Raw genomic sequence first — 14,084 nt, 5'->3', positions numbered from 1 at the left:
TTGCTGGATAAAGAATTCTTGGCTGCATATTTTTCTGTTTCAGCACATTGAATATGGGATACAGATTTATTAACTATAGTTACCATGTAATATATTATATCCCCATGAATTATTTTATAACTGGAAATTTATACCGTTGGACCCCCTTTATCCATCTTGTTCATCCTCAACCCCTGGCACCCACCAATCTGTTTTCTGTATCTAAGCTTGGTTGTTGTTTTTGTTTTGTTTTGTTTTGTTTTAATGTTTATTTTAGAAGGAGAGAGAGCATGCGCATGCAAGCACAGGGGAGGGGCAGAGAGAGGAAGACACAGAATCTGAAGCTGGCTCTAGGCTCTGAGCTTTCAGCACAGAGCCTGATGCCGGGTTTGAACTCAAGAACTGCAACATCATGCCCTGAGCCGAAGCCAGATGCTTAACCAACTGAGCTACCCAAATGCTCCATATTTTGTTTTGTTTTTACATTGCACATATACGTGGAATAACCAGTCTTATTGGACTCTCCCCAAGAAGTACAGCTTCCTTGAAGCTGTGCGGTTAGGTTCTACTTTTTTTCTAGTGCCTTCTCTGTAAAGAGAAGTCTTTATATACATAATCTTGCAGGACTATGAATTACCAAATTCTTACCTGTTTTCAGAATTTTTGTATTTGTTGTCTCACTTTTTCTTTCTTAGGGTAGTTAGCTTCCCTGGGGCTGCCAGGTTAGGGTCTGCATATTTTCCAGCTCCTTCCATAGTAGGGCTATGAATTACCAAATCCTTATATGTGTTCAACATATTTGTATTTGTTGTCTCACTTCCTGTTTAAGGTAGTTTTGTCTGTGTTCCTTCTGGGTCCTCTGTTCCCTTCTTGCGACAGTCTTTTCTGCCTCCTCTCCCCAACTTAGCATCTACAAGCTTTCGATGCTCTGTTAGGATTTTTTTGTTTGTTTGTTTGTTTTTCCCTTTACTTCAGGTAGTTTGAAATTTTGTGTTTTCTGGATCCTAGAACTGCTGAAGGAATTGGTCCTGTGGGTTTTATTTGTCCTTGTTAATTTTTATTTGCTTTTTGTGGAAAGATAATATGGGGTTTTAAAATCAGAATGCCAGGAGCACCTGAGTGGCTCAGTTGGTTGAGAGTCTGACTTCAGCTCGGGTCATGATTCCACAGTTTGTGGGTTTGAACCTCACAGCAGGCTCATTGCTGTCAGTGCGGAGTCCATTTTGGATCCTCTGTTCCCTGCCCACCCCCCCCCTCCCCCCCCCCCCCGTCTCTGCCCCTCCCCTGCTCATGCTCTCTCTGTCAAAAATAAATAATAAACATTAAGAAATAGAAATCAGAATGCCACTATTATTCCCCAAACCTGAGTACTTCTTTAATGGAAGTTTTGTAAATGAAGAAATTCAAAGCAAATATTACAGTTATATACATTTGTCCTTAAAAAAGAAGCTAGAGTTTTGAGATTCCTAAATTTAATGTAGTTAATGTCTATGTTAAGTACCATTTCTCTGACCTTTATTGTAGTTATCATGAAAAAAAAGACTTAATAATAACCACAGATTTTTGTATTTTATTTCACTATCAATTGTTTGTACCTTTTTCCTTCTGAAAATATCATTAAGTTGTAAGACTGAGAACTGACCAAAGAACATCTGAAAATGCAGACTTATTTGTAGGTGAGTTGACTAAGGTTCAGAGAGATGTGAGGTAAGGTAGATGTGGTATAAGGTAGATGGAGATGTGACTAGAACCCTGACTTCCAGACCATTTCTCTTTCCTCAACATTAGACATTTCTTTTTAGGAGTCAAGACATTCCATGTATAGTTTGGCCATTGTACAAAGTATAATTCTAGGCTGTAAATCTGTGATCTATATAGTAATAAAATAGAAGAGAGGAGTTTGTCAAGAAGGCATAGGACCAGGGCGCCTGGGTGGCTCAGTCGGTTAAGCGTCCAACTTCGGCTCAGGTCATGATCTCACAGTCCATGAGTTCGAGCCCCATGTCGGGCTCTGTGCTGATAGCTCAGAGCCTGGAGCCTGTTTCAGATTCTGTGTCTCCCTTGCTCTCTGACCCTTTCCCATTCATGCTCTGTCTCTTTCTGTGTCAAAAATAAATGTTAAAAAATAAAAAGAAAGAAAAAAGAAGGTATAGGACCTAGGGGTGCCTGGCTGGCTCAGTCTGTAGAGCATGTGATTCTCGATCTTGGGGTTGCGAGTTCAAACCCCATGTTGGGCATGGAGCCTACTTAGAAAAAAAGCTATGAAACCTCCCAGAATGATGTCCTTGAGGGAAGAGGATTTTAAAAAAGCTTGCAGCTATGATGTGCTGTTTTAAAGCAAGGACTTTAACTGTGAGAAAATAAAATGGTTATGTTATTCATAAAGGAGCTGCAAGCACTCTACAACTTTAACCTTTTATGTTTCCATTGAAGTCAAAAGTAAACAGTGTGACCTTTTAGTTTTGGATTTTCTTAAAATTATAAAGAAATAATGCCAGGAAAATATTACCAAGGAGAAATGCTAATTTATTGATTTTTTTTTTTCTGTGATCTTTTGCATTTTGCTGATTCTTGAGTTTTTCAATGTGAATTCAGAAGGGTTACACACACACACACACACGCGCGCGCGCGCCCGAAACTAAAGGGAGTCATAATTTGAATGCATGCCTTAAACAAGTAGGAACAGTCTAATAGGTTCCTAATTAGGAAATGACATTTATGAGGCAAAGTTAAATCATTATGGGTCTGTTTCCTTTAATTTTGGGAGACTTACTTAGGTGAAATGCACTGTTTGTTTACTGCTGTGTTTTCTGGCATCATGGTTTAGGGAATAATTTCATCTTAAATATAGTCTATGAGGTCCTTTTATATGCTGGGCACTCTCCCAGGTGCTTTACATCAGTTTATTATGACTATTAAAACAGTGGTTCAAAATAAGTTGGTATCCCCATTTTGATGACAAGAAGAGTAAAACATGAAAAGGAAACTTTTTCAAGATTATAGTTTTAAGCAGTGGCACAAACTCAAATCTCTAAGAAGAACGATCTTCAGTATCACAATTCTATAGAAGCATCAGACTAAGATAGGATTCAGAACACATTTGTACAATGTAGACCATAGCCTTAATTATTTGGTAATTGAATACTCTCTGGTAATATTTGTCTGTAAAAGAATGTTCTTTCTGACTATAAGACTCCTTGCCTGAGAGCAATAAAGGAGTTTCTTTATTAGAAATGGACAGAAGCATTACCAGTATGTATCGCTATCGTTCCTCCAGCCTACAATTCTATCTGAATAGAATACCAAGGGGTTATTCATGAAAGATCTTGGTATTTGCTTTCTAGGACATGAGCTATGGACCATCACATGTACCGTGAGACAAGGGAGAAAATATGCCATTCTTCATATAAACTAACAAAAGCCACTAAAGTTAATTTGGTTTTATGTATTTGGAAAGCAAACATCCGTTTAACATTTGTTACTAGTTCTTTCTTAAATTTGATATACAGTAAGACAAAGGCAGTAAAACCTTTGACATCAAATTTTAATCATTTTTAAATTGCTTTGGCACAAAGGATGTACTGAGGTACAGTGTTATTTTTTTCATATTTTAGATACAAAATAAATACATTAGTCATCAATTCCTGTTTCTTTTTAAAATTTTTGTGTTTTTTTAATTGAAGTATAAACGTATGGTAATAGATTAGCTTCAGGTGTACAACATAATGATTCATCAGTTCTGTATCTTAGTGCTCACCATGGTAAGTGTAGTCACCATTTGTCACCAAACAACAATATACAAAATTATTGATTTTGTTCCCTATGCTGTACTTTTCATTTCTGTGAGTTATTTCATAACTGTAAACCTGTCTTCTTAATCCCTTTTATCTAATTCAGCCATCCCTCCACCCACCTCCCCTCTGGCAACCATTATTTTATTCTCTATATCTAAGAATCTATTTTTGTTCATTTGTTTTGTTTTTTAGATTCCACATATATTGAAATCATATGGTATTTGTCTTTCTCTAGCTTATTTTGCTTTGTGTAATACCTTCTAGATCCATGCATATTATCACAAATGTCAAGTCTCATTCTTTTTTATGGCTGAGTAATATTCCATTATGTCTGTCTATTCTATTTCCCATCTTCTTTATCCATTCATCTGTTGAAAGACCCTTGTGTTGCATCCGTATCTTGGCTATTGTAAATAATGCTGCAGTAAACATAAAGGTACATACATCTTTTTGAATTAGTGTTTTCATTTTCTTTAGGTAGTGCATCCAGTAGTGCAATTGCTGGGTTGTATGCTATTTCTATTTTAATTTTTTTGAGGACCTCCCATACTGTTTCCCACAGTAGCTGTGCCAATTTAAATGCACGAGAGTTCCTTTTATGTGAATGCTGCAGCTAGGACTCCTAGTAGCATGTTCAAGAAAAGTGGTCTTGTTCCTGTGCTCAGAAGGAAAGCTTTCTCAGGGGTGCCTGGATGGCTTAGTCAGTTAAGCATCCAAATTTGGTTCAGGTTAGGATCTCACGGCTCATGGATTCAAGCCCTGTGTCGGGCTCTGTGCTGACAGCTCGGATCCTGGAGCCTGCTTTAGATTCTATGTCTCCCTCTCCCTCTCTGCCCCTCCTCTGCTCAAGCTCTGTCTTCCTCTCTCTCTCAAAAATAAACATTAAATTTTTTAAGAAGAAAAGCAGGGCATCAGTATTTCACCACAGTATGATGTTATCTGTGGGCTTTTCATATATGGCCTTTATTATGTTGAGGTATGTTCCCTGTAAACCGATTTCGCTGAGGATTTTTAACATGAACAGATGTTGAAAATTGTCGCATGCTTTTTCTGCATCTGTTGGGATGATCATGTGATTTTTATCTTTCATTTTGTGGATGTGCTGTATCACATTGATTGATTTGCAAATATTAAACCATCTTTGCATCCTTGGAATGAATCCCACTTGGTCATAGTGAATGATCATTTTAATGTATTGTTGAATGTGGTTTGCTAATATATTGAGGATTTTTGCATGTTCATCAGAGATAATCGCCTATAGTGTTCTTCTTTTATAATGTCTTTGTCTAGTTTTGGTATCAGAGTAATGCTGGCCTCATAGAATGAATTTGGGAGCTTTCCTCCTTCTGTCCTTTAGAATACTTTGAGAAGAATATGTATTGTGTGTGTGTGTGTGTGTGTGTGTGTGTGTATTTTCTTTTAGTATTGACTCTTTAAATATTTGGTACAATTCACCTGTGACTGCATCTGGTTCTAGACTTTTGTTTGTTGGGAGTTTGATTACTGATTCAATTTCGTTGCTAGTTACTGGTGTTTTCAAATTTTCTATTTCTTCCTCATTTAGGTATGGAAGTTTATAGGTTTCTAAGAATTTATTCATCTAGGTCGCCCAGTTTGTTGGCATATGATTTTTCATAATATTCTTATAATCCTTTGTATTTCTGTGCTATAAGTTGTTTATCCACCTTCATTTCTGATTGAGTCCTTTGTTTTTGTTGATGAATCTGGCTAAAGGTTTATCGGTTTTGCCTTTGTGGAGAACCAGTTTGGTGTCATTGAACTTTTCCATGTTTATTTTTAGTCTCTGTTTTATTTCTGCTCTAGTCTTAATATTTCCTTCTATTAGCTTTGGGCCATATTCTTTGTCTAGATTTCTTAATTTAAGGGTTTGTAAGGTGTTTGAGATTTTTGTTTCTTGAGTTAGACCTGTATTGCTATAAATTTCCCTCTTAAAATTCATTTTTGCTGCATCCCAAAGATTTTGTACAGTTGTATTTCTCATTTATCTCCATGTATTTTTACTTCCTCTTTGATTTCTTGGTTGACCTATTGATTGTTTAGTAGCATATTGTTTAGTCTTTGTGTATTTGTATTCTTTGCAGGTTTTTTCTTGTAATTGATTTCTAGTTTCATACTGTTGTAGCCAGAAAAGATGCTTGATAGTATTTCAATCTTGAATTTATAGACATTTGTCTTATGGTCTAACATGTCCTGGAGAATGTTCTATGTGCACTTGAAAACAACGTGTATTCTGTTTTCAGATGAAATGTTTCGTATATATGTTAGGTCCACTGGTCCAATGTGCCATTCAAGATACTGTTTCCCATTAACTTTCTGTCTGGATGGCATATACATTGATGTAAGTGTTGTGTTAAAGGCCCCTACTGTTATTGTATTACTGTCAATTTCTCTGTTTAGGTCTGTTAGTAATTGCTTTATATATTTGGATGTTCCAATGATGGGTGCATAGATATTTACAATTATTAACCCTGTTTTAAAATTTTTCCCTTTATCATTATATAATGCCCTTCTTTGTCTTTTGTTACAGTCTTTGTTTTAAAGTCTGTTTTGTGGGATATAAATATTGCTGCTCAGGCTTTTTTTCCACTTCTGTTTGCATGGAACCTTTTTTTCCATTCTTTAAGTGGTCTAAAGTGAGCCTCTTACAGGTGGCAAATGGATAGGTCTTTTTTTTTTTTTTAATCTGTTCATTTACCCTGTATCTTTTGATTGTAACATTTAGTCCTTTTATATTAAAAGTAACTATCCATAGGTATGTACTTATTGCCATTTTTTGTGCCTTATTTTCTGGTTCTTCTCTATTCCTTCTCTTGCTCTCTCTTGTGGTTTGATGGCCTTTAGTATTATGCTTGGATTCCTTCCTCTTTTTTTGTGTTTTCCTATTATAGGTTTTTGATTTGTGGTTGCCATTAGGTTCCTATATAAAATCTTATGGGTGTAGCAGTTTATATAAAGTTGATGATTGCTTAAGTTTAAACATATTCTAAAAGCACTAAATATTTACTTCCCCACCCTTGTTTTATGAATGTCATATATATATATGTCATATATATGTCATATATATATATATATATATATATATATATGAATATTTTTTTTTAAGTTCATTCATTTTGAGAGAGAGAGCAAGAGCATGAGCAGGGGAGGGGCAGAGAGAGAGAGAGAATCTTAAGCAGGCCCTACACTCTCAGTGTAGAGCCCAGTGTGGGGCTCGAACTCCTGAACCGTGAGGTCATGGCCTGAGCTGAAATCAAGTCAGACACTTAACTGACTGAGCCACCCACGCACCCCACGAATGTCATATTTTATATCCTTTTATTTATGTGTATCCCTTGACTCATTTTGTATATTTTACTACTTTCGTGTTTTTTTTTTTTTACCTCCATACTGGTTTTATAAGTGATTTACCTGCCTTTATTATATGTTTGCATTTATCTGTGAAATTTTTTCTTTCATAATTTTCTTATTATTATGGCCTTTTCTTTCCACTCAGGATTCCCTTCAACATTTTGTGTAAGTCAAGTTTGGTGGTGATAAACTCCTTTAACTTCTGTTTGTCTAGGAAACTCTTTATCTCTCCTGTTCCAAACAGTTCTGTTGCTGGGTAGAATATTCTGGTTGCAGATACTTTCCTGTAAGCATTTTGACTGTATCATGACACTACCTTCTGGCCTGCAAGTTTCTGCCAAAAAAGTCAGCCAGTAGCCTTATGGAATTCCCCTTGTATGCAACTGTTTTTTGCTCTTGCTTTTAAAATTCTTTTAATAATTAACATGGCAAGGGGCACCTAGTTGGCTCAGTTGGTTGAATGTCCAACTTTGGCTCAGGTCATGATCTCCAGCTCGAGAGTTCAAGCCCCGCATCAGTCTCTGTGCTGACAGCTCAGAGCCTAGAGCCTGTTTCAGATTCTGGGTCTCCTTCTCTGCCCCTCCCTCACTCATTCTCCCTCTCTCCCTCTCTCAAAAATAAATAAACTTTAAAAAAATTTTTTAAAAATAACATGGCAAAAATGATGTAGGGAGGTGTGGACTTCCTTGGGTTCATCTTGTTGGAGGGTCTCTGCCTCCTGTATATGGATGTCTGTTTCTTTCAGGTTATGGAAGTTTTCAGCTATAATTTATTCAAATAAGTTTTCTGCCCCTTCTTGCTTCTCCTTCAGAGAGCTAATGTTATTATGCCTGATGAAATCGTTGAGTTCTCTTATTTTTTTCTTTTTGCTATTCAACTTGGTTGCTTTCCATTTCCCTGTCTTCCAGATCACCAGTCTGTTCTTGTGCATCCTCCATTCTGTCATTGATTCCCTCTAGCATGGATTGAGTTCTTCATCTCTGATTGGTCGTTTTTATATTTTTTCTCTGTCAAAGATCTCAGGGATCTTCTACTTTTTTTTCCTCCCAAGTCCAGTGAGTATCTTTATGGCCATTACTTTGTATTCTTCATCAGGCATATTGTTTATCTCCATTTCATTTAGCCTTTTTGCTGTGATTTTTTTTTTTCCTTGTCCTTTCATTTGGAACATAGACAAAATGAGGAGACGGGACTAACTCTCTGTTTATTTCTGTGTATGAGGAAGGTCTGTTTCCTGCTCTTGAGAGAAGTGGCCTTGCGAAGGGAAGTTTATGGTGCCATGTAGCACAATGCCCGTTGGTCACCAGAACCAGGCACTCCTGGGATATCTTCTGGGGGCTGTGCACACCCTACTGTTGTGGCTGAGTCACATTTGCCTTTAGTCCAGTTGGCTGCAATAACCTATTGTGTCTGCTGTGGGCACACCGTGCTGGGTTTGGTCACTGCATGCTTGTATGTGGGAGATGTCTGCACCTACTCTGCCCTAGCTGTGGGCCCACCAGAGGGCAGAGCACTCTCCCTGTGGGGCTCCCTGAGAGGCTTTCTTCGGAAGGGGTGAGCAGCCATACTATATGTCTATACCCAGTCTTGTCTGCTGTAGCTGTAGGCTCACCAGGTGCAGGGCACCCTTCCTGGGTGGTCAGCTAAAAGGTTTGGCTGCTGGAACTGTGGGTGTGCTGGTGTGTGGGGTTATCTACCCCTCTATCCAAGGGACAGTCACTTGGTCCCTGCCCAGGCTGCTTGCAGGATGTGGTGGGGCAGGAGCTGCATTTGGGGAATGCCTGTCGAGTTGTGGGAGGAGTTGTATGGGGTGGGTCTGCAGGTGAATGTGGGGGTGGGGCAGGTGGTTCTAGCAAAATAGAAGGAGAATGCACAAGTTCCCACATGTATCTGGCTATTTAAGCTGGGGGAGATGAAGGGAAGTGGTGCCTGCCTCCACTTTTGTTCTTGGAGAAGTTTCCTGAAGATGTGTCATTGCACCACATGTTTTGTGATAGTAAATAAATCTATCTTTCCACATATACCACAGGCACTTTTCAAACTACTGCTTCTATGGTGTGTCTAGGCTGGGTTATTTATTATGGGTTACTTATTTTGGGTTATTTTAGGGTAGAGACTGTTTCCTATTGTCCTCCAGCTCTTCCAGAACTAAGCCTGCTCATTTTAAAAGTACCTGGGGTTAAACCCCACTGATTTTAAAAGCTTGTGAAGTTAAGCCCACTCATCTTCAGGGCCAAATGTTACAGGGACTTGTCTTCCCGGTGTGTTTCCACAATGCCTAGGGTACATGGCACGGAGCCTGATCATCTCACTTCTCCATGCTTGTGGTGACCTTCCTGTTTGTGGTTAGTCTCACCAGAGGGCTTTGGTTCCCAACTGCATGTCTGCCCCTTTTACCCTTTTGGTCTGGTCTCTCTATGATTAAGCTCTGTTCTGCCAGACTCTGGGTCCTTATTCAGTTCGTTGCACAAATGTAGCTGTTGGCTTGGTGTGTCTGTAGGGAAAGTTGAGCTCAGTATCCTCCTAGTGTGCCATCTTCCAGCTCTCCCCCAACTCCTGTTATTTCCTTTTCTGTGAACAGATAGCATTGCCTTATATTCAGAAATTTAAACAATTACAAAAGGAATTTGAGGAAAAACCATTTGAAAATTACTTGCAGACATGATGAACCCTTTTTCTTAAACATTTCAGTGTGTGTTCCTTTAATAAGGGGGATGCTCCCTAACATAACTACAGTTACAAAAATCAGGAAATTAATGGCGATATATTACCTAATATAGTGGCCTTACGCAAATTTTGAAAAATAGATCCAAGATCCAATCTAGGATCAAATATTGCACTTAATTGTCATTTCTCATCAATTGTCTTTAATCTGGAACTATTGCTTAGTCTTTGTCTTTTATGATCTTGCTATTTTTGAAAAATGTAGGCCAGTTACTTTGTAGTATGTCCCTTGATTTGGGTTTGTCTGGCTTTCTCAAGATAAAAGTTACATAGGGACATCTGGGTGGCTCAGTTGATCGTCTGACTTTGGCTCAGGTCATGATCTCATAGTTTGTGGGTTCAGGCCCTGCACTGGGCTTTGTGCTGACACTCTCTGCTCCTTCCCCACTCGTGCTGTCTCTCTCTCTCTCTCTCTGAAGAATAAATAAACATTAAAAAAAAATTTTTTTTAAGAGAAAACAAAAGATTAGAGTTACATTTTTGGCCGGAATGCCAGACAAGCAATGTTGTCTCTCAGTGCATCATAGGAAGAGGTACTTGATACCTTTTTGTCCCATTATTGGTGATGATAATACCACTTGATAGTGGTAGACCATTATAAAGAAGGTTTCCCATTATAAATGCAGGCATATCTCAGAGATATTGCAGGTTTGGTCCTAGACCACAGCAAAAAGGCCAGTCAGATGAATTTCTTGTTTTTTCCGGTGCATATAAATTATGTGTTTATTTTACCATGGTATATTAAGTGTACAACAGCATTATGTCTAAAAAGGCAGTGTGCATACCTTAATACTTTATTGCTAAAAAATGCTAATCATCTGAGCTCATCATAATCACTGATCACTGTAACAAATGATGAAACAAATCATGAAATAATTTTTTTTTAACATTCTCCATATTCACTCAAATTCTCTCAATCAACCCTTAAAACTAAAGGAGGAACCTGTTTGAAAGTTTTTTTTTTCCATCTTATTTTTAAATGTTATTTGGTAGGATCCGAGGTGTTGGAACAGCAGCTATTAATATGTGCCTTGTGGCAACTGGCGTTGCAGATGCATATTATGAAATGGGAATTCATTGCTGGGATATGGCAGGAGCTGGCATCATTGTTACTGAAGCTGGTGGAGTGCTAATGGATGTGACAGGTAAAATGATGGGACACTGAAGCATTTTTCTCTCTGTTGGACTTTCCTTTAGTTACAGCTTTTTTCCTTTAATGTTTAACATATACTACACTTCACCTGTTGAAGGCAAAACAAAACAAGCCATGTGATTTTCTGCAAAATCAGGATATCAAATTTTGACAGGCAAGGAGGGTAAAAAGCTAATTGTAATGTGGGACTAATAATGATAGATAGCTAAGCCTTTTTAAAGGTACCAGGAACTCTTGAAAAGCTATTAGAAAAGTAGAGAAGGTCACTGAATCTGAGGATTGTACCAAGAGCTCTTTGAATGGTGATCATGGTGGTAGTTGACAGTGAACTGTCTCCACCATCACTTTGTGCCTTGGGCCTAGAGAGGCTGACTGCTTGCTTTGAACTGATGAAGTTTTTTTACAGTGAACCAGGCCCAGAAGTATTCACCAGTGATCTGGGAGAAAGGCAACGAAGAAGGGAATGGAAGAAGAGTGGTATGAAATGCTTTGGAGGCAAATTTCATGAACATAGGTTCCCAAACATTAAAGAGGTAGTAAGAGTAATAAAAAGAATTGAAAAAGAACACACAAAAGAAGGAATAGATGAAACTAATATTACACTGATGTTAACTGGAATTTAAATAAAGATTAAAAACTGCAAAGATAACCTTTTTCAAACTGGTATGACTGAGACACCACAACCCCCTCAAAAAAAACCTGGTATTTATTAAAATACTCTTAAAACTCACTTATGCATCCCCAGAGCTTAAACATTATGGTTCTGCGACAGAGTAAAGGAAACTGAAAGTATTAAAATACTATGATTGACCCTAGTACATATTGCTGTACTAGTTTTACAGGAATTCTTGTATGAGATATAACCATTTTCCATATTTGGTTTGATTTTAGGTGAGCCATTTGACTTGATGTCACGAAGAATAATTGCTGCAAATAGTAAAACATTAGCAGAAAGGATAGCCAGAGAAATTCAAGTAGTACCGTTTCAAAGAGATGATGAAGATTAACTGCAACAGCCTCGTGTATTCAGTCACGGTTCCATCGCCCCTGTATTTGCTGACACACTGATGATGTTATAAAATTTAGGACGTTTATTTCAGATGTATGATTGGCTTAAGTTGTCTTTGATATCCAGATTAAAAAATTGCAGTTTGTTGTATATTTTACTAAGACTAGGTATGCGAGAATACATGAAATGTTGCATTGTTTTAACAAACTTTGCTTGTGAGAGTGCACTTTGGGAAAGATATACAGGTAGTTGATAAGACCGTATCATCGATTGAAATAGCAGTTTAGAGTTTCTAAGTATATATGAGCCTCTGAAATTCTGACTGTGTACATAAGCATTCTTAACTACAAAGTCAACTTTTTGGAAAAAATTTTCTTTAGTTCCCAAAGCCATATTTAACTAAATTTGTAAGAATTAATGGGTCCTTCCTAGACCAAGGTTTTTTTTCTTTGCAGAGAACCTTGTTTTATTCATCAGTGTACACGTAGCACCTAGCAGAGTATTTGTTTAACATGGGCAGTCTAAAAATAAGCATTCAAAAGATATTTTGAAGGTAGCAATTCCTAGTTATACATAAAGCAATGAGCTCACCCTTTATTTTTACTTCAGGTGTTAAAGATGATCTCATCCTTTTCATATTTTACGATATCATTCCTTTTAACTCTTCACATTGCCATATCATTTCAATTCCTGTACCATCAGGTATCCTTTCTACTAGTGGGCATTTCTGCAGTTAATGTTTTCCAAGACACTACAGTATTTGTTTGGAATCTTTTAAAGTCCCAATGTTTAAAAAAAAAAAAGTTTCAAAACATTATCAGGCATCTAATTTAAATTCTATAATTAGAGTATCAAATTGTACTAAATTCAGGGGCTCCTGGGTGACTCAGTTGGTTAAGTGTCCGACCTTGGCTCAGGTCGTGATCTCACGGCTCGTGGGTTCGAGCCCCGCAGCGGGCTCTGTGCTGACAGCTCAGAGCCTAGAGCCTGCTACAGATTCTGTGTCTCCCTCATGCACTCTCTCAAAAACAACCAAACATTTAAAAAAACTGTACTAAATTCAATATTAATGTTTGAAAGTTGTTCCTACTGATCTTGTTGCACACAGGAGACCTACAATCTGGCAGGTAAACTGTATTATTAATTGAATGGTGTTTTTTTTCCCCAAACTCCTTAATTTTGTTGCCACTGGATTCTATTCAGTCTTTAAATATTCCTTACTAGTCTTTGTCTTAGGAAACTCAAAGAAAATTGTTCTGGTTCATAAACATTTTAAATAAGGTCAATTGACTGCTTAGCCTTGTCCTTTGACACTTGAATAGACTATTAATTTTTGTTAGTCTCATGTGAACCTTGTATTTGATAAAAGGAAAAGTACATTTATAAAGTTTAAGGTAGGGGATTATTGTGCACTTCAATATACTAAGATTTGAGTATTGTAATTATTTACTGTTGGTCATGTGCAGTAAAAATATACTGTATTCTGTGGTTAATTTTGCAATTAAATTTATTTAAGATTCATAAAATTTTAAGTATAACTGAACCTTGTTAAAGTTTATAGTTTATGTTTGAGATTTGTGTTGAGTTGTAAATGTTGACACTTGCAGTTGTGGCTGAATATATGTTCTTGGTTTTTTTTTTGTCTATAGTTTTCTCAACTTTTCTAAAAGTCTTTTAGAATAATTTTCCAAAAAGTAGCTTTTTATTTGTGGCTGAAATTTCTTTAGACATTGAAAAAAAGAGGTTTGACAAGTGAGTTATCTGCCAATAGTTTGTAAACCTTCTAGCAGTTTCTTCTAGTATTTACCTTCATCATTTCAAAGGTATATTAAAGGATATTTAAAGGATGTATTTAAAGGCTATATTCTGCTATATATTTGACTTTATTCATTATTTAAACTTGCTGTTATGGAAGATGGGGATTTTGTACTTCTAACTCCCCCTTGAGCTACCTTTACATCCTCCTTTTCATCCTCTTATAGTAATTACTAATTTACCTAATATAATCTTTGTTATTAAGTTTATGTTCAGTGTTCAAGGACTTTCATTCACTGAT

The 14,084-nt window shown here is 37.1% G+C and overlaps 1 protein-coding gene across 5 annotated transcripts in view; it reads left to right on the top strand.

The window, feature by feature from the left end:
- IMPA1 (inositol monophosphatase 1) overlaps window positions 1–13,874 on the top strand; it is a 35,232-nt gene extending 21,358 nt beyond the window's left edge. For all 5 annotated transcript variants that reach the window (XM_060610795.3, XM_060610794.3, XM_060610793.3 and 2 more), the window contains 2 exons: window positions 10,860–11,011; window positions 11,911–13,874. In XM_060610795.3, coding sequence (XP_060466778.1) covers window positions 10,860–11,011; window positions 11,911–12,026 — 268 coding nt within the window. In that variant the 3' untranslated portion in view covers window positions 12,027–13,874. The remainder of the gene's footprint in view (window positions 1–10,859; window positions 11,012–11,910) is intronic.
- Window positions 13,875–14,084: the final 210 nt, after the last annotated feature.

This window comes from Panthera onca, chromosome F2 (genome assembly GCF_046562875.1).
Source record: "Panthera onca isolate mPanOnc1 chromosome F2, mPanOnc1 haplotype 2, whole genome shotgun sequence".
Classification (NCBI taxonomy): domain Eukaryota; kingdom Metazoa; phylum Chordata; class Mammalia; order Carnivora; family Felidae; genus Panthera; species Panthera onca.
Note: the sequence above shows the minus strand (reverse complement) of the source record. Positions and strands in the feature narration are given on the sequence as shown.